The sequence below is a fragment of the Schistocerca serialis genome, chromosome 7, assembly GCF_023864345.2.
Source record: "Schistocerca serialis cubense isolate TAMUIC-IGC-003099 chromosome 7, iqSchSeri2.2, whole genome shotgun sequence".
NCBI lineage: Eukaryota > Metazoa > Arthropoda > Insecta > Orthoptera > Acrididae > Schistocerca > Schistocerca serialis.
In genome coordinates, this window is record NC_064644.1 from 278,100,213 (window position 1) to 278,122,177 (window position 21,965).

Genomic DNA, 21,965 nt, shown 5'->3' on the forward strand with positions numbered 1-21,965 from the left:
ATTCACGGCCAAATGTGTACTCGTAACAAAAAAGCTAACAGAGCAGTCGCTGATCCACATACACGTTCCAGTAACAGGTGTTTGTTAGTTTCAGGAACTCAACCTACTTACTCTCTGTTTTAGGTCACCGTTTCGGCCTACTACAGGTACGCCTTTATTATTCAGTATCCAGGTTGTTGGTTTGCCTCTATTAAAATATCCTGCTAGTGATATTTTGTAAGACGCACGTAAGTCTTAAAACGAGATGCAGATCTTTTAGTGTGAGCGGGAGAAAGATTTCCTTGTAAATAACAGATTTCAGCTATGAGTTGTCCTCTTTAAATTTTATTGGCAGATATACATTTCAGCTAGACCAATGAACTGTGGATGAAGCCTGACCAACGGGCATTACGTGCATTGATCAAAGATGATAGTGCACTGAGAATGGCTAGTTTCTAGCTCAAATCTATATCTGCCAATTAAATATAAAAAGTACGACTGATAGCTGAAATCTATTATTTACAAGTCAATATAACAGTTGCTGAGTGGAACAGCCTTCTGAATGGAAGGTAACCTTATGTGAAAGTTTTCCTGCCTGATTCACAGTAAATGACGGTGCCACCGCAGTTCTATGTGTTTTGTCTGTGGTCTTACAGAACGAAATAAATTTTTGACGATGTCACGTCAATAGATACTTCTTGCTATACTCATCGCTCTTCGTTTATCAGTTTCCATTGTTCGTTAATATTCTTCGCCCAGTTGCACAAAATTTTTCTTTGGTGTGATGAATGGAAGCTATGAAAAATGTAATTTCATGCTGATGAGTAGTAAAAACAAGTCCATAATGTTCAAATACAGTGTTGGTAATGTCCTGCTTGGCACTGTCATATCAAGGTGTAACGATGTAAAGCGATATGACACTGAATGAGCATGTGAGGCTTGTGGTAGTGGAGATGAATGGTCGACTTCAGTTTATTGGGAGAATTTTGGGATAGTGTGGTTCATCTGTAAAGGAGACCGCATATACGACGATGGTACGACTTATTCTTGAATTCTGCTTGAGTGTTTGGAATCCGCCCCGGCTCAGATTAGAGGAAGACATCGAAGTAATTCAGAGGCGGGCTGCTGGGTTTGTTACTGGTAGGCTCGAGCAAAACGCAAGTATTCGGAGATGCTTCGGGAACTCAAATGGGAATCCCTGCACGAAAGGCGACGTTCTTTTTGAGAAAATTTAGAGAACCGACATTTGAAGCTGACTACAGAACCATTCTACTGCCACAAACGTATGTTTCGCGTAAGGACAATGGAGAGAAGATGAGAGAAAGTAATCTTCATGCGGTGGCATATAGACATTCGTTCTTCCCTCTTTCTGTTTGCGAGTGGGACAGCAAAAGAAATGACTAGTACTGGTACAAGGTACCCTACGCCACGCGCCGCGCGGTAGCTTGCAGAGAGTATGTTCAGATGCAGTTGGAGGAACCTGACAAGAGAGGAATTTTTGTGTCGTAGACTGTTTGTTACATTTCCTCGAAGCACTGCAAGACCGGAAGAAAAACATAAGCTGACATTTCACCCCTGCTGTAGGCCCAAAATAAGAAATACTTGTAGGAAACCAGAGCAGTAATTTGCTTATATTGACATCTGCAGTATCATTTAGCCCTATTTTCCATCTGTCAGCTTGGAACGACTTGTATCTAACAAGGGAACCTCCCCATCGCACCCCCCTCAGATTTAGTTATAAGTTGGCACAGTGGATAGGCCTTGAAAAACTGAACACAGATCGATCGAGAAAACAGGAAGAAGTTGTGTGGAACTACGAAAAAATAAGCAAAATATACAAACTGGGTCGTCCATGTGCAATATAGGCAATATTAAGGGCAGTGTAAGCCGAGGAGAGCCGTGGTCCCGTGGTTAGCGCGAACAGCTGCGAAACTAGAGGTCTTTGGTTCAGATCTTCCCTCGACCGAAAATTTTAACTTTTTATTTTCAGTTTATGTGACAAACCCTTATGTTTTCATCACTTTTTTGGAGTGATTATTACATCCACAAGAAAACCTAAATCGGGCAAGGTAGAAGAATCTTTTTACCCATTCGCCAAGTGTACTAGTTAGGTGGGTCGACAACATATCCCTGTCATGTGACGCACATGCTGTCACCAGTGTCGTATAGAATATATTAGACGTGTTTTCCTGTGGAGGAATCGGTTGACCTATGACCTTGCGATCAAATGTTTTTGGTTCCCATTGGAGAGACACGTCCTTTCGTCAACTAATCGCACGGTTTTGCGGTGCTGTCGCAAAACACAGACACTAAACTTATTACAGTGAACAGAGACGTCAATGAACGAACGGACAGATCATAACTTTGCGAAAATAAAGAAAGCAAAATTTTCAGCCGAGGGCAGTTTCGAACTAAAGACCTCTCGTTCCGCAGCTGGTCACGCTAACCACGGGACCACGGCGCTCCTCGGCTCACATCTCCCTTAATATTGCTTATCTTAGGCATGGACGACCCAGTTTGTATATTTTGCTTATTTTTTCATAGTTCCACACAACTTCTTCCTGTTTTCTCGATTGATCTGTGTTCAGTTTTTCAAGGCCTATCCACTGTGCCAACTTATAACTAAATCTGAGGGGGGTGCGATGGGGATGTTCCCTTGTAAGCTTCTCTGCTGCATTATGTAACTTTGTACTATTTTAATTAGGGAAGTGTACTGCCGTTGTAAAATTACGGATTATTTAACTTACTGATGCTTCATTTGTTTCTCCAGTTTCTGTTTTAACTTGGCTTAAACTTTTGTGAATAGTACTCACATTATCATCTAAGCGCCAGAAATAACATATTTGCCATTTACACCTGTTTTTCATTTCGCATTATGTTACTAATTACAGGTGGTGCCATGGGGATTCCGAAAGGTGCTGAACTGGGTGTCTACAGAGTACGCAGGATATCCCATCATTGTAACGGAGAATGGTTACCCCGACTATGGAGAACTCGATGACCAAGAGCGCATCAACTACTATGGCGTAAGTATACAACGCCTGAATTCTCTGTTAAAAGTAGACTCAGCATCGATTTATCTCGGTAAAAAATGTATCACATTGTGTCTCTTTTAATGAATCTTACTTTTTTTTTCCTGTGCAGTAAGGCAGTATTAACTAATTAGGCAGAAATTGAGTATATCTACCGGTATGGCACTTACGCTGCCTAGGAGGCACACATGCAACAATTAAAACAATGAGCGTCGAAAAGTAGCTCTATGATAAAGTAGACCTATTGGACAGAAATAGCCGTCAGTGATAAGAGAATCACAGTGGATCCACAAATTTCCTGTGAAAAAATATCTGGATGAAAGGTCACGTAACGTTAGCAAGTGACAGGAAAATTAAATGTGGAAACAGACTTACAATCTCCACGGACAAATATTTGAGAATCATCGGAAGACTTAAATGGAAAGCAGAGGAACAATTGTATATACTTGTTTGAAAAATAACACTGGATCTATATTAACGACATAGGAGACAATCTCAGTAGTCGTCTTAGATTGTACGCAGATAATGTTGTCATTAACCGTCTTGTAAAATCATCAAATGACCGAAACGAATTGCAAAATGATTTAGATAATATATCTGCATGGTGTGAAAAGTGCCAATTGACCCTGAATAAAGAAAAGTGTGAAGTTATTCACTTGAGTACTAAAAGAAATCCGCTAAATTTCGATTACGCGACAAGTCACACAAATCTGAAGGCTGTAAATTCAACTAAATACTTAGGGATTACAATTACAAGTACCCTACATTAGAACGATCACATAGACAATGTTGTGGGTAGAGCCAACCAAAGATCGCGATTCATTGGCAGAACACGTAGAAGGTCAACATGTCCACTAAAGAGACTGCTTACACCAAGCTTGTCTGCCCTATTCTGGAGTACTGTTGTGCGGCGTGGCACCCGTATCAGGTGCGAGTGACGGATGACATCGAAAAAGTACAAAGAAGGGCAGCTCGTTTTGTATTATCACGAAGTAGGGGAGACACTGGTACTGACATGATCCGTTGAACTGGAGTGTCAACCATTAAAACAAAGGCATTTGTCGTTGCGACGGGATCTTCTCATGAAATTTTAATTACCATTTTTCTCCTCCGATTGCGAAAACATTCAGTTGGCACCCACCTACATAGGGAGAAATAATCATCACCGTAAAATAAGAGAAATTAATGCTCGCACAGATAATTTAAGTGCTCGTTTTTCCCGCAGCCGTTCGAGAGTGGAACGGTAGAGAGACGGCTTGAAGGTGGTTCATTGAACGCTCTGCCAGGCACTTTATTGTGAATAGCAGAGTAATAACGTACATGTAGATGTAGAAAGCATAATGTTTCGGACTCAATGAGTAGAATAGGATCCTGCAACCAGCTTCACGTTTAGTGAAAGCACATGCCTGAGTGTCAGCTCACCTTTGTAATTCATAGTAAGTTTAACGGGCGAAATTAATAAAAGTAAGCTATGGAATGCAAACATCATACGAAAGACTCGACTACAAGATCTTGCCTATGAGCAAGTATTTCGAATACATGAAGCGTTCTCACCAACATCTGCAAATACGCAGCTCCACGTCTGACATTTGACGTCTCAGAACAAGTGTGTTTCAAAGCTGTCCACGAGCCAGCGCTTTCAACTAGCAGTGCAGCGATTGCCTGAAAGCGCCCAAGAATGTCAAAGGTGACCATACTTCCTCTACAACATCTCAGGGAGAGACTAGTTTGCGTGTTACTGAAAGCAAATTATCGTAAAACTGGAAGTACTCATTTGCTCAGCACCTTCGAAAGTCACTACTACATATGAAATTTTTCTCTGAAAACTTGATATGCAAAATTACAAGTTTTTTCGTATCTTTACGTACTTAAAATACTTTGTATTTGGCTTACAAACTGAATAATGGCTTTATTGAGAAGTTTACTCAAATTATGGTATTTTAAGGTGTAACAGGTCATCATGTGAAGTAGTTAGAGCAAAGTATGACACTAAGTTAAAGTATCTTATTTATTGTATCAAAAATAAAGCATCTATGCTGATACAATTACACAAAATTATTATTTTATGCATAAAAACTGTATTACAGATACGAAGTTTTTATCATATTGTTAACTACCACAACGTTGGCTGCCTTGTGTAACTAACTGACTACTTTTGTAAGGCAATGATGTCAGAAAGTTTCCTTTAATCATAAGCTGTTTATAAGACGCTCTTGGCCAGCTGTGAATGAACTCTCATGCAAGCGTCAGTGGCGTCCCTAACTTAAAAAGTGCCGAATATTCATCGCAAAGGCCCACGTTGTGAGGGATAGCTTAGTTCACAGTCAGTCTCCAGTTAGTCTATAACTGTTTGAGATATTTTACTGTTTTTGTTTCAGAGTTATCTGGCTGAAATGCTTAAAGCTATCAACGAAGATGGAGTGAATGTATTTGGGTACATGACATGGAGCATCATCGACAACCTAGAATGGACTGCTGGATTCTCGTAAGTCACATAATATTCAATTTGGTGAATCATGTGCAGTTTCTGAAATTTTAGACCAGCTGTATGTATGATACGCGTTTTGAGCATTTGGCATGTATATAGCCATGATTAGCTCCTTTCGATAATTTCGTTCACAACATGCAATTTGTAGAACGACGATCTTATAGCTGAACTAAAGTTATGAATTGTGAAGAAATTTCATAAATTTCGTGCAGCTGAAAGTTCGTCACCAATGTCTGATTGTCGGTGATGGAGTCGAACGTAGGCAGTAACAAGTATGGACGTTTGTGTCGATTGTGGAAGTGTGCTCAGGTAGCTGAAGTTATGAAGGCCACGACTGGCGACAAATGGGAAATCCAGGTTCGAGTCTGGGTTCGGGGCAAATTGTTGTGTGCTACTATAGGTTATATGTTCATACCTAATGCAGCTAATGTCACAAATATTCCGCAGTTGTGAATAAATTTTGCAAACTCTTATATACTCGATAACCGTGTAGAAATAAAATAGACTGATGTACAAAACTCTTGGGATACATCCTGATATCTTGAGGACTTCCTTCATCCCTGTGTAGTGCAGCAACTCGATTTGGCAGGAACTCAACGAGTCGTTGAAAGTCCCCTACAGGAATACTGAGCAATGCTGCCTATGTAGCCCTCCATAACTGCGAAAGTATTTCTGGTGTATGATTTTGTGCGCGAATTGGCCTGTCGATTATGTACCATAAATATTTGACGGGTAGCCACATCATGCGCACGAATTATACAAAATGTTCTTCAAACCAATCGTGAACAATTCTGGTCTGTTGATACAGCGCATTGAAATCCGTAAAAATTCCTTAGTTGTTTCGGAACATGAAGTATACCGATGACGGCAGATAATCTCCAGGTAGTCGAATATAAGCATTTCCAGTGACTGATCAATTCAGTTGGAGTAGATGATCCGGTCCAGTCAGTCTAAAAACACCCCGCACCATTGTGGAGAGCCATCAGCTTGCACAGTGCCTTGTTGACAACTTCGATTGATGGTTTTGTCGGGTGGGCGCCACACTCGAAGCCTATAATCGCCTCTCACCAACTGACACCGGTACTAATGTGACTAGGTAGCGGTTTTCACACTCATTTAGAGTCCAACCGATATGGTCACGAGCCCTGGAGAGGCCCCACAGGCAATGCTGAGCTGGTAGCATAGGCACTCGCCTCAGTCGCCTGCTGTCATAGCCCATTAACGCCTAATTTCATCTCACTGTCGTAACGGACACGTCAGTCTTACGACCCGCATTGATTTCTGCTGTTATTTCGTGCGGTTTTGCTTTCCTGTTAGCACTGACAACTCTATGCAAACGCAGCTGCGCTCCGTTGTTAAGTAAAGGCCGTCGGCCACTGCGTTGGCCATGGTGAGAGATAATACCTGAAATCTGCTGTTAACGGCACACTCTTTACGCTGTGTATCTCGGAATACAGACTTTCCTAACAATTTCCGGAATGGAATGTCCCATGCGTCTAGCTTCGCGTCCAAAGATTGTTCATTCTCGTCGGCGGCCATTATCACTACGGAATCCTTTTCACACGAATCACCAGAGTATAAATGACAGCTCCGCCAATACAACGCCCTTTTATAACTTGTGTACGCGTTACTGGCGCCGTAGTCTCAGGGCATAGGATCGTATTCGGTAAAAGTAACAGGGTGGCTACAGAAGTGTTGATTGCACAATAGACCATTCGTAAGTTCCGACCAATACTATTAACCTCGCCGTTGAACTCTCTTAAGGCTCACACACTCACACATACACAAACTAAATACAATCACACACCATTAGAAACGTTAGAAAGTCCTGAAAATATTTTGTAAAATGTCAATGGGAGGGGACAACAGGTTCGTCTGGTATTCGTGGATTGATGGAAGCTTTCGATTGCTGTCGTGATGTAGTATTTCAGCCCGAAGACAAGTTTGATGCACTGCTCCCCGCTACTTCATCCTGTGCGAGCCTCTTCATCTCTGCGTTAGTACGACAACATTCCTGAACCTGCCTGCTGTATTCAAACCCCGTTCCTCCTTCATAATCTTTACCCTCCAAACTTCCTCAACTTCTTTCCGTTACCAGACTGACAATTAATTGACATCTCAGGATGTGGGTTATTAAACGATGCCACCATTTAGTGACATTGTGCCAGAAATTTTGTTTCTTTTCCCAATTCGATTCAGAACCTCCAAATTAGTTATTCGAATTACCTGTCTAATTTTCAACACTATTCTGTAGCATGACACTTCAAAAGGTTATGTTCTCTACCTGTCTGAGCGTTTTTTTTTTTTTTTTTTTCTATACAAGGATACACTCCAGATAAATGTCTTCAAAAAATTCTTCCTAACAATTATATCTACATGTGAGTTTAACAGATTCCTCTTTTACATTTTCGATTTCAACAAATTAGTCTTTTACAGAAACGGTTTTCTACCTATTGCTATTTGGCAGTTTATGTTTTTTCTACTTTGCCCATAGTCAGTTACTTTTCTCTCCTAACAGCAAAACCCAACCACCACTTGTACTGTGCCAATTCTTAATCTAATCCTCTCAGCATCGTTTGATTTAAATCAATTACATTCCATTACCCTTGTTTTTATTGTTGCTGTCATTTATCGTGTAACCTCTTTCGCAAGAGTATACCCATTCCGTTCAAATACTCATGTAAAACTATTGCCGCCTATGACAGAATTACAATGTTATCGGTACGCCGCCAAGTTTTATTTTTCCTCCCTGATATTTGATTACTTTTCGAAATGCCTCCTTGGTTTCCATTAATGTTTGCTGAATGTACAGAGAGAATAACATCCGGCAGAGACTACAGCCATGTCCAGCCCACTCTCAGTGCTTGTCTTCCTGCTTCTCTTTCATGCCCTTCCACTCTTACAAATGCAGTCAAGTTTCTATAAAACTTGTAATTAACTTATCGCTCCCGGCATTTTATCACTGCTACCATCAAAATTTGAAAGAGATTATTCTAATTTTCATTTTCAAAGACCCTCTGTAAATCTAGTAATGGTATAATCTTGGAACAACAACAAATATTCTCCAATTTTTGCTTCTAGCTGGTTTCCCTTTGTTCTGCAAGCAATTCGTGTCGTATCTCGAACGTCTTAAGTTAGTATGTCTCACACCATATCTGCTAATGTACCAGATTCCGTTATACTCAGTTAGTACGGATTCTGAATTGAAAGATGACTCAGGAAGGAGATTCCACATATCTGTCAGTCCCATGTTCGTTGACATACTGTTAGCCTCTATTTCAGTTAACATACCGAAAAAAAGTAGTACAAATAAACAGTGTAGTCGTAGACTAGACGAGTTTCCGTATTGAACGTAGATGGATGCTAAAGCCACATATAGAAACTGGCCCCCAGTGCTTATGAATGAACAAATAGTTTTCAGAATTTCTAGGAAAAATGCTTTACAGTTACCAGTTGTGAGCTGTGGATGTCAGATCGATTGTTTTAGTGCGTACGTCATTAATAACAAATAAGAAATGAAGAGATACATCTTGAGAATATGTGGGAGAAACACCTGGAGTATAAAACGTAATTTTCACAAACTAAAATTGAGGTGAGTGGGGCATGCAGATACAGGAATCTGAATTAGATGTACCAGGGAGCTCTTAGCTGGATTCCAAGTAGTGAAAAAGGATCGAGACGACGACCTGTGAATCGTGGGTTATTGACATTAGAAAAGCTGTAGGTGCAATATGGATGCGTGTATGTGAAGATCCTAATGCATTCTCTAAGCATCAGTTAATGATAAATAAATCGTTAAATTGTCGGCTATAGGTCGCTGTGTCAGTATTAAATATCTCTGTAACGATTTAGATGTAGTTGCTGGAAGAGACAAATCAGTTCTTTTCGTGCTGACTAGTTTATACAGTGAAGAGCCAAAGAACCTGGTATGGGCATGCGTATTCAAATACAGATATATGTAGAAACGCTTAAAAGCGAGGGTGGCAACATTAAGATTACAACGGGAATTCCATTGTTAAGTGTAGAGGAGAAAGCGGACTACCGGAAAAAATACATTGAAAGTCTCTATGAGGGGGAAAATTTTTCAGTGTGACAGAAGAAGAAACAGGAGTCGATTTAGAAGAGGTATGACATCCAGTATTAGAATCACAATTTAAAAGAACTTTGGAGGGCTTAAGATCAAATAAGGCAGAAGGGATGGATAGCATTCTACAGAATTTCTAAAGTCATTGGGGGAAGTGGCAACAAAACGACTATTTACGTTGGTATGTAGAATCTAGGTCTGGTGAGATTCCATCTGGCTTTCGGAAAAATATCATCCACACAAATCCGAAGACTGCAAGAGCTGACAAGTGCAAGAGAATTATCAATCAGCTTAACCAATCATGCATCCAAGTTGCTGACAAGAATAATATACAGAAGAATGGAAAAGAAAATTGAGCATGTGCTAGATAACGATCAGTTTAGCTTTAGAAGAGGTAAAGGCACGAGAGAGGCATAAAGTTTAGCTTTAGAAGAGGCAAAGGCACGAGAGAGGCAACTCTGACATTGCGGCTGATGATAGAAGTAAGACTAAAGAAAAATCAAGACAGGTTCATAAGATTTGTCGATCTGGAAAAATCGTTTAACAATGTAAAATGGTGCAAGATGTTCAAAATTACGAGAAAAATAGAGGTAAGCTATGGGGAGAGACGGTTAATAAACAATATGTCTAAGGGCTAAGAGGGAATAATAAGAATGTATGACCAAGAACCAAGTGCTCTGATTAAAAAGGGTGTAAGACAGGGATGTATTCTTACGTCCCTACTGTTCAATCTATACATTGAAAAGCACTGATGGACACAAAAAAAGAGGGAAGAGTGGGATCAAAATTTAAGGTGAAAGGTTATCAATGGTAAGATTCGCTGATGACATTGCTATCCTGAGTGAAAGTGAGGAAGAATTACATGATCTGCTGAATGGAATGAACGATATAATGATTACAAAATATGTATTGAGACTGAATCGAAGAAAGACGAAAGTAATGAGAAGCAGCAGAAATAAGAAAAAAGCGAGATTGATGGTCACGAAGTAGATGAGGTTAAGGAGTTATGCTACCTAGGCAGTAAAGTAGCCAAGGACGGACGGAGCAAGGAGGACATCAAAAGCACACTAGCAATGGCAAAATGGGCAATCCTGGCCAAGAGAAGTCTACTAGTAACAAACATACGCCGTATTTTGAGGAAGAGGTTTCTGAGAATGTACGTCGGGAGTACAGCGTTGTATGATAGTGAAACATTGACTGTTGTAAAACCGAAACAGAAGAGAATCGAAGAATTTGAAATGTGATGCTACAGACGAATCTTGAAAATTAAGTGGACTGACAAGGTAAGAAATGGGAGGTTCTGCGCAGATTCGGAGAGGAAAGAAACACGTGGAAAACAATGATAAGGAGAAAGGACAGGATGATAGGACATCTGTTACGACATGAGGGAATGACTTCCATTGTAATAGAGGGAGCTGTAGGGGACGGAAACTGTAGAGGAAGACGGAGATTAGAATACATCCAGCAAATAACTGAGAACGTAGGGTAGAAATGCAGCTCTGAAGGAAAAGGTTGGCACAGGAGAGAAATTCATGGTGGGCCACATCAAACCGGTCAGAAGGCTGCTGATTACAACAAAAAAGAGCTAAACACGTAGAACTCGGCGCTGCTGTGGGCAACGCCTATATAAGACAAAGAGTGTCTGGCGCAGTTGTTAGGTCGGTTACTGCTACTACAATGGCAGGTTATCAGGATATAATTGAGCTTGAACGTGGTGCTATAGTCGGCGCACGAACGATAGCACACAGTATTCCGAGGTAGCGATGAAGTGGGAACTTCATGTACGTCATTCCACGAGTGTACTGCCAATATCAGGAATCCTGTAAAACATCAAATCGCCGACGTCCCTGCTGCTAGAAAGAGACCAACGACGACTGAAGAGAGTCGTTCAACGTGACTGAAGTTCAACGTGACTAAGTCCAACCTTTCCGCAAATTGCTGCAGATTTCAGTGCTGGGCCATCAACAAGTGTCAGCATGCGAACCGTTCAACGAAAGATCATCGATGTGGAACTTCAGAGTGTACCCTTGATGACTGCACGGCACAAAGCTTTGCGACTTGCCTGGGTCCGTCAACACCGACGTTGGACTGTTGATGATTGGAAATATGTTGTCTGGTCGGAGGTTTCCAATTGAATCGAGCAGATGGACGTGTACGTGTATGTCAGCAGGTGACTGTCCGAGCTGGTGGAAGCTCTGTAATAGAGTGGAGCGTGTGCAGTTGGAGTGCTATGTGATCCCTGATACGTCTACATACGACTCTGACAAGCGACACGTACGTATGAATACTGTTTGACCACCTGCATCGATTCATGTCCATTGTGCATTCTGATGGAACTGAGCAAATCCAGCAGGACAATGCAAGATCCTTCACTTCCATAATTGCTACAGAGTGGCTCCAGGAACACCTCTGAATTTAAACCCTTCCACTGGCCACCAATTTCCCCAGACATGAATATCACTGAGGATGCCTGTGATGCCTTGCAACGCACTATTTGGAAGAGATGTCCAGCCTCTCGTCCTCTTTCGGATGTATGGACAGACCTGTAGGATTCATGGCGTCAGTTTCCTCCAGCGCAACTTTAGAGATTAGTCGAGTCCATGCCACATCGTGTTGAGGCACTTCTGTGTGCTCTTGGAGGCCCTAGACGATATTAGGGAGGTGCAGCATTTCTTTTGCTCTTCAGTGTACAACGATGGTGTGAAACTTGATTCTCTGCTTACAGGATTGTAATTTTTGGCCGAAAGTGGTACAGATCATTCTCCAGCTTCTTACCAGGAAACGTTACACATGCTGAAATGTCTAAAAAGTAATATCATATTTTCGCTATGTCCACTATCGATACCACAAATGAATTTGGATGTCCCACAGACAAGCTTACACACTCCTTTATCCAGTGACCCCACCTCCCACCTGATCTTTACTCGGAGCTACAGACTGTATCAACTTTCCCCTACTCTAAAATATAATAGTTTTTTTCCAAAACATAGTAAGGCGTTTTAAAATCCATATCAGCCAGTACCTTGATTAGTCTGTTATATCTAGTTGTGAAGCTGAGCGTCAGTGCTCTCACAGTTAAGCAGTCATTTTCCTTATTCCGTCTACTCTATGATTTTGTTTTACGTAATCACCTCAGGAAGCCATTAGACGCAAATGAGGTATGTGACAGAGGCTATTGAACTGAACTCCGCCATCAGGCACTGAATATTCCACGACTTATCTTCGCCGAGCAGCCTCATTTGGATACGGTGTGAAACGGCGTTGTTTATTTTACGATCTTCCCGCTCAGCCACTTCCCACTCAGGAGCTCCTGAACTGGCCTCTCCAGCCCAAGTTCGCCTTTTTTCCTGATCGGAACGGTGACCTTTGTATCTGAGTAACTGATTAAAATCTGTCTTGGTCATACATAACTTTATTGAAATTGATTACCTGCTTCAGCTTTGCAGCCATCATCATATCTACCACATCAGCGACAGGTAGTTGCGTAGGCATTATACCCCACCATGAGAAATATAGGGAATTGAACCTGGACCCTTCATATGACAGACACGCTGACTGCTCTACTTTTATTATAGAGTACGTGTTATTTGTACGTATGTGAACCATTTTCAGTTTTTTATGTCAGTGTATCGTTGGAATCTACAGCCATTCGCTGCACCGAGAGTGTGCACACTTGCGAATGTATGAGGACATGCTACATAACTACCAGTGTATGTGTAATGGAGTTGTCCAGAATCAAACACCACAGTCATCACACTACTGAGATCAGTGCCTCACCCCTACAAAATTGTTAGAGGAACAGTCTCAAGTTGCGTAGGTAGTTTATTTATTGACGACAAGTTCTGGACGGCTTGTCATTTTTATTAAAACATCCATGAACGTAAGTACTGCATTGTAGCCAGACGTGCATGTGAGTTACTGGCCGAAAACCATATAACCGCTGCAATACACATGAACATCACTGAACCTCAAAACTTTTTGAGATACATTAGTGTGTCGACACTACATTGTATATTGCCAATTTTATTTGTTTTATGGCCAGTAGCTTTTTGTAAAACTTGTGTGCAAGCATGATTTGATAATGGACAATCTGTCTGAAACTTCTTACCAATTAATAAATAAAACTTTCTACCCAACAGTTCCTCTAATAGTTACTGTAACCACATAAAAATTATAGACCTGTTTCAGCCACAGCATGCTGGACTCACATTGACAGAGACTGTCTGTGATCGTTGTGGTTTAGTGATTTCACTGAAACCCCGTATTTCCTTTTCGATGACGGATAAGTAACGAAAGTACAAAATAGGAGCTTCACTGTCGGGCAATGTGGATGTGTAACTACTTCATCTGTTAACTTATATGTTAGAAGCATGTGTCCACCCTTTCACCAAATAGTAACTCCTTAGTGAGTCTTGTGTATCTCATGATCGAAATTGCCAATTACACAGACTTAAGCTTTGGAAGGTCTTATATTTGTTAATCTTCAAACATTAATTCTACATAGATGAAGAGTTATGTTCATACATAACAATTATGGTAGTTATAACAGACGTATATCGGTATTTTAAAATAATTGTGTTTCAGGTTTCACTCTTTGAAGCCGGCCGCTATGGCCGAGCGGTTCTAGACGCTTCAGTCCGGAACCGCTCTGCTGCTACGGTCGCAGGTTCGAATCTTGCCTCGGGCATGGATGTGTGTGATGTCCTTAGGTTAGTTAGGTTTAAGTAGTTCTAAGTTCTAGGGGACTGATGACCTCAGATGTAACGTCCCATAGTGCTTGGAGCCATTTTTCACTCTTTGATCTGGGGTAATTCCTTTGTAAGAACCTGAATAATTGTAGACGCTCCTTACAATATCACATACAAGTAAATACAAGCATATCCTTTATACTGTCTGTCAGTAAACTAATTTTTATATTGTGCCATTTGGATAAGCGAACTGCAATGTAACTCTGTTTGAAAGAATGTTGTCGTATTTGATTGTTCGTAGGGCGAAGTTCGGCGTCTATCACGTGGACTTCAACAGCACAGAGCGAACGAGGACTCCCAAGGCGTCGGCGAATTTCATTGGTGGCATTTACAGGAACACGTCTGTTCCTGAGGAGTACTTCTAGTTTTAACATCAGCCTCACACTCGATAACGTTCCTGCTTCTTGTTAAATATTCGAAGTAACTCACGAAGTTTTTAGGTTTTCTTTCTCGACAAAAATGTATTTAACTTGTATATAGTCCTAGATGTGTTAGCAATATGAGTATGATACGAAATAGTTCTGCTATCCCCTACCGATTATTTCCATGAAATCATCACTGGATTAGTTCATTCTCTAGCATTCTCTAGTAGAAGTAAACGCCTTGTTTCGATTAAATGTGGCCAGCTGTTCCATGCACCAGTTTCGATAAAGTAATCTATACCTGTACTTTTCATTTCTTATTCAAGCTCAGTATTTTAATAAACCGAGAGATACCACTATACAACAAATTGCTTCACCTTTCAACCTTTTATCTTTTGGTGAGTACACACCTACACGTACTATATTTACTGAAATTCGACATCCTTTTGTGTCCTTTAGCGATACCTTTCTAGTTACAGCAGTTTATCATATGACTGCCACATCTTCTACTCGATGTTCATCGCAGTTTCTGATGTAGCAATTCAAAGTTAACAATTTTGTTGTCAAAATTTGTCAAACTGTTGAACGTCTTCCTGATTCTCTCACATAACACTTGGCTTAATTAAATGGCATTTGACTTCATCATTTAATACACGCAACGTCCTTTTATAAACGGCATTAAGACTTTGGTTGTACATAAGCTTTTACGTTATGCATTAAATCCGCATGGTGACGTAAGTAAACATGACCACAGAGGTGAGGACAGTGACACCTAGATCACCGATCGTTCTTCCCGTATGATATGACAACAAATCGGATGAAAATACTTCGTGACAGTGAAAAGAAATTATTAAAGATGAAAACAGTGTAGACGGCTTACGGAATGGTCCAAACTTGTTTGCCTATTAATGACTATCGAAGTGACTAATGATAGACGATTTATTGTAGAGGTACGTGATGTAGGAAAGCTGGATTGAGCGGGCAGTGCGATAGCCACGTTGTTAATCGCAGGGATTAGAAGAGAAGCTTAGGGTTCCTGTTGTAGAGAAGGCAATGTGATAATAGCTAGATCAAGGCGAAACACGAAGTCTTAAAATCATGCCCCAAGGTCGAGGAAGCAACAGAAGATTACAGAACGCCTCTCTATGAGAATGACACGAAACGTAAATTAATCAAAAAGTGTGTTAATTCTGGACCTTTCCTTTGCTTTGCTACAGAAATAGTTATTGCCATTAATTAGCATGTGTACTACAAGGTTTATTAGAAATAACTAGTTCTTCAGCTAACTGTCAACGAGATCTTTGTGGAGGTGATATGCATATTCTGACAACATGATTTTCTGCTAAGAAAGTACCTTATTTGAAAGTGATTATTCGTAGGACCTATTTCCACAAGATATCGGCGAAAGAAATATTGTGAAGGTAGAATTTTAGAGCGCCCCAAAATTGTGTCAGAATCGTTCCAGAAACTATTGAATTTTAAATAATGATAAGGATTGGAGATGTGACGCTACAGCTGAATGTTGAAAACTAGGTGTTCTGATAAGACAATGGAATTATCACCACAGAATCGGTGAGGAAAGGACGTAACCCTGAAAATGTACACAAAATACATTCTGCTCGATTCAAAATTTTTCACCATTTAATATCCGTTGTTAACAAGTACTGTATTTCTGATTCTGAATCTGTAAGCTTTATTACACAAACTGCAGTTTATTTAATTCGTAATCAATATGATAGTGTACTTATTTCTGACTGCATATAATTGATCGTAATTCTAATGGATATGTTGTAAAGTGCTGGCCAATAACCAGGGAACTTTATTCAAAATTATCGATAGCAATGACGAGATGGCAGTAGCTGTGCCATTGTTTATCTTTGCATGCCGAGAGTCTCTGTCGCGTTGCGAGCAGAGAGGAAGCAGAGAATCTTGAGAGATGAAAGAGTGCGGAAGCGTTTGTCGGGCGCTCCCGCAGATGCGGTGTGCAGCTATGCTCGCGCCAGTGTATGCGCGTCTGATTCGTTAACCCGCGAGTATTGAAAGCACGGTCGGAGTGGACAGGTGGAGGAAGCTGCAGTTACAACTATGGCCCGTCCCGTGGCTCTGGAGCGACTCGGGGTTCTCAAACAGCAGCAACAGCAGCAGCTCAGCATTGCCGTCGGCTATATTCTTCGTCATCCGCTCAGCTACAACATCGTAAGACCGTTAGCTGACAGGTACAGCTCTGTAGAGTCTTTACACAGTTGAATGTCTTTCATAAAGTATGACTAACTTGAATAACAACTTGCAATAGTTAAAACTTGTAGGGCACCTGTGTTGTCATTGTCCTCAGATATTATTACCGGGAAGGTCCCTTTCCTTGTCATGCAATCACTGAATGTCGTAAGAATATGAAAATAGATTAACTATTTACTGCCAGTCATGCGTGTTTGCTAATGACCAGTTTCAGGCTAAATTTTCTGACACAGTAACAGCTCATTCTTGTATTGCATAACAGATCCTTAAGTAATTTACGGTTTTGCGTATTAACCCAGTCACATAAAGTTACGTAAAATTTCACGAGCAAAACTAATAACTAAAGATGCAGCACAAATTAAGGTTACACATTTCATTTACTCTGTATTTAGCTTGGCGAGTGACTTCTGCTGGCTTGGTATGTATTTTATTGTTGTTACTTTAAAAGTAAAATCAGCTGCTCATTTGCTTAAAGTCAGTTCAATGTAGACTTTAGAAACGTCCCCTTTGAACAATTATACAAGACTGTGCTTAAACTGACACACAATATTTTTAGCGCAACGCAATCTCACTTTCAAAAATCCCTACAAAAGAATGGCCCTGACTAACATTAAACTATACCTTACAGAAATCACTTACCTCACCAAAAATCTTCGTTATGCGAACTACAGCAATACAGCGAGCGCCACTACTGCCAGCTAAATAAAAGATTCAAACTACTGAAGGCACTAACTACTGATATGCATAGTTAGCAAATGAAAGAATTTGATACAGAACAAACAATGTATTTACCTTAATAGCGTTGAAAAGTCATAATATACATAGCAGTTCATGACATCCAGTCTTACAAATTTCAAAACTCCGCCATTTCTCTCCCCACATCCACCACTGCTGGCGGCTCACCTCCAACTGCGCAACGCTACGCGCTGTTAACATCCAGCTGCCCAACACTACAATGTCGAGTATTGCAACAATGCCAACTAGCCACAGACAGCACACAGCACAGCCAGTGATTTTCGAACAGGGCGCTACGTGGCGTTACCAATAAGAAAACCTAAACAGCCTACTTACATAGCCCCCATGCTCACCACAAAAAAATTTACAAATTGTTTTGGGCACTGGCCAATACAGATTTGAAAAAATTTTTCATAATTACAGTAAGAAAGATATCAAATGCACACACTTATTGATACAGTGTTGGTCAAAAGCTAAAATTTTCTCACAGCCCATAAAGACAGTCATGATCGTTCATCATAGTAAAATAACAGTGTTTTTCTCAATGTCTGAGCGGTAGAAGAAAATGCACACGGAAGTAGTGGATTTCCATGCAGTTTTGAAGAAGTAGTGTTGTCCTTCCAACGGAAAGACAGTGCTGACTCTTGACGTGCAGACAGGTAATGGGCCACAACAGAGCAAACCCACAACAGAGTCATTCGAAGTTTTGAAGACTATTGGTAGGTAGGTCATCACAGAGCAGACCCACTGTAATCCTGGTAGCGATTATTGTATTGGTGGGCCACCAGAGGTGCAGACCCACTGCAGTCCTTGTAGAAGTAATGGTACTGGTGAGTCAGCAAAGATGTAGACCCACTGTAGTCCTTGTAGAAATAATGGTATTAGTGGGTCATCGAAGATGTAGACCCACTGTAGTCCTTGAAGAGATGGCCAGCAGCCATCTGTTGTGACTGTGCAGGTGCACAATCACCATTGAAGAGTCTTGCGGATAATATAGCAAGTCCATAACCACCACTTGTGCACTCACAAAGTTTTTGGAATTGTCCTTAGAACCAGCAATGCTGTTATCCAGTGCCTTGCTGAATTATTAACACACGTGCAAACACTAACAGTCCCTACTTCTCACATATTGTCCATATACTATGACCAACAGAAACGTGTGCAGTGAAATGTAACTTACAAGTTAATAATATGATGAACTGGTATCAATTACAATTTTATAACATAAGAATACAATAACAACGGTACAAAATACATCATTAAAAATATAATAATACAGATAACATTTGCAGTAATAGGGGCTTTACAAAAGAATAGAAATAAACATATACATCAGTGTTACAGGAATTATGACATAAGTAAATACATAAAAGATCAGAATAACTTTTGAAACATCAACTTCACATATGAGCATTAAAACAAAACAATAAATAATGTCTAAACATCTTTACAAAGTAAATAGCATATTATTAATGCCAGTTATATTTGAGGATAACAGTATTCCTCATCATAGTGAATGTAGCTTAGTATTAGAAGAGAAAAAAAATTCTATGAAACAGTACACAGAGACAGGAAGAAAACAAATACACAAGGGTACACAAACACATAGTGGGATAACACAAAAGGAAAGGAGAGGGTTCGTTTTCAGTGTAACATTTGGTACTGCAGTCCAACCCAAAACTTCATTCCATAGATCCTTTTTTTTCTTATTTCAACTTTTGTTTCCACCAAAAAAATCCTATCCAAGCATGCTTTCTGTATTCTGTTCACATCCTCTTTCAAAAATAGTTTTTCTCCACTGTACACTACTTTTTTGGCCAAACCATTTTCTTACAGCTTCTCAATGCATTTCTTCCAATCCATCATAGCTGGTTTCTTATACAGTATACCCCCTCTTAAGCTAACTTAAATCTATTGAGCTCAGATACTAAACTAAGGGACGAGGCGATGCAGCAGCACCAAACAATTAACGCAAACAGCAATGACAAAAAGATTCAAATTGGCAAAGCAATTGCAATATTACAATTAATATAAGGCACTGTGCAGCAAACAAGGAAAATAAATCCGTAGTAAATCTGGCTTAACAGCGTAATACAAAGTCAAATTCAGTAACATTATGCCTGGCAAACAGCAGCAGCAAATGCAATAACTTATATCTAAACATGACAAAGCTCAAGCAGAAAAAGTACTACAGTAAAAAAAATGGCCATGTTTAATACCTATGTCACATCTTAACACTAGAGTAATGCACCACTGTAACTTGCTCTAGCAGACAAGTTACCAAGTCACTGACAAAAATTATGTATGCAATTCCTGTGAAGTGGAAATGTCTGTTTGTGCTCCCTCATTTTTTTGGAGTACATCCATCATAAAGTTATTTTTTACTGGATCTGTAGGCATAAAATATTTATATTAGTACATCTATAAAATTTTATTTTAACCAACGCTGCAGTGCAGCTAGGAACTCGATATTAAACAAAATAGGCAAAACAAGGCGTCAAACGTCATTCGCTAGCCATATGGCATTCATAATGCAGTAAACAATCTTTCAACTAGCAAGACAATAGACATGAAATGTTTCTCATCATTTCATTTCAGTAAATATCATAAATTAAGAACTCTACACTGTAATCATGTTCTCAAGTTTGAGGGTGTCGTATTTACGATGCTTTCTACAAAGGAATGTCAACAACGAGGATAATGGCCTCTTTTTTTTTCTTCTCCACCTGTGCCTCTGAAAGGCACACACTAATGGCTTTTTTCCAGGCATCAGTCGCGCAACTGGGTGCCCATGACGCATTACGTGAAGGTGGTCACTTAGCTTTCTAACCGAAATATTTACGACAGCAGTTTCCGCTACAGTGACAGTCTCATATAAAAATATTTCACAGGTCAAGAATTTGCGTTACAAATCTGTAGAAAGATAATGCTATTGATATAACAGTGTCCAAAATATTTTCGTTGGCATTGTAATACATTCACACATTTACATACCTTTCATAACTCTTAAAGTACGATTCTTGGTTTCCAACAACCTTTTTCACAAACCAGAGTCCCTAACCACTCCTCATTATTCCTTACCTTTTTTACACATATACATATTCGTCGACACTTCTTCAATATTTCATCATAACAGATACGTAGCACAATAAAATAACTCATATAGCATCAGCTTATTGATCATAAACATACTGCAACAGCATAATACACATAGTCATCGTAATAATAACATCATAACACCTCAGTCAACTCTCAAAATCGTCGTAGCTTCCTCCAAAAATTAAAAAAAAATCCTCTGTTCATGTCAAAAGTGTCAACTGCCTCAAACGTACTTTAAAAATCGTGATCCCATGCCAAATATATCATTCAAAGCTCTCATAGTATCACAATGGTTCCAAAAAATATGAACAGTTCACAAAGTACAGACAAAATAGAATTTCATAAGTGTGAAGTTACCCAACTGTGTAATTGCATAAACATGTGTCACTGATGTAGTAAAAAATATGTTTGTTTCTCTGTGAGATAATCAGATAGCTGTGTAATTGTGTGTTAGAGAAATATGGTACAGATGTGTAAAGTTGTATAAGCAAATACCATATTAGCTAGGGCTCCTTGTGCTTGCTACACACATGGTACACAAAGTAAGTGTGTACTCCCCTGAGGATTAATGTAATTATAACCTCAGGTGTTACAGATTACAGCAATGGAATGAAATGTATCACAGAAAACCTTTGTATCATTGTACTTCAAATATCTTTAATAATAAATGTTTTAAGTACAAAATTAATCACTCAAATACGTGTAATGTAGCGCTAAACTGTGCGTCTTATTGTAAGATAATCTGTGTGGAAGTGTCGTAGGTATCGTCCTCCGAAAGCAAAGTTCTGCTGAAGTCAATGTACTTACCTCATGATACACAAAAGTGAAATGCTTTGTGTATAGATATCTTAGTTATTACGTTTATTGCCGTGATGAAGAAAGTACTGTGCTGTAATGTATTGTTGTCCTACGGAAAAGGCTGTCTCCTTGTAGCTATACCACAAAATTTACTATTAAACCATGTTTTACTTCACAGAAGAATTCAGAAAAACTGTGCAGATATGTAACAGATACACCGCAAAAGCAACATTGTAAATTGTCACTCATTAGTAGTGTCGTGATAAAATGGTGTAGCTGTCACATAAACTAACCTCTGTGTCATCTGGTATTTCACAGAAAGTACTTTAAATCCAGAATGTATTTTCAAGTAAACCAAAATGTTGCATTAAAATCTCATTAGCAGTACCAGAATATGTTCTAAGT

General features: G+C 39.8%; 1 protein-coding gene across 1 annotated transcript in view; it reads left to right on the top strand.

The window, feature by feature from the left end:
- The window catches only part of LOC126413016 (myrosinase 1-like), a 210,660-nt gene that overhangs the window by 41,471 nt on the left and 147,224 nt on the right, over positions 1 to 21,965 (top strand). The window contains exons 9-11 of the mRNA XM_050082909.1: positions 2,871 to 3,005; positions 5,390 to 5,496; positions 14,573 to 14,686. Of these exons, the coding sequence (XP_049938866.1) occupies positions 2,871 to 3,005; positions 5,390 to 5,496; positions 14,573 to 14,686 (356 nt within the window). The remainder of the gene's footprint in view (positions 1 to 2,870; positions 3,006 to 5,389; positions 5,497 to 14,572; positions 14,687 to 21,965) is intronic.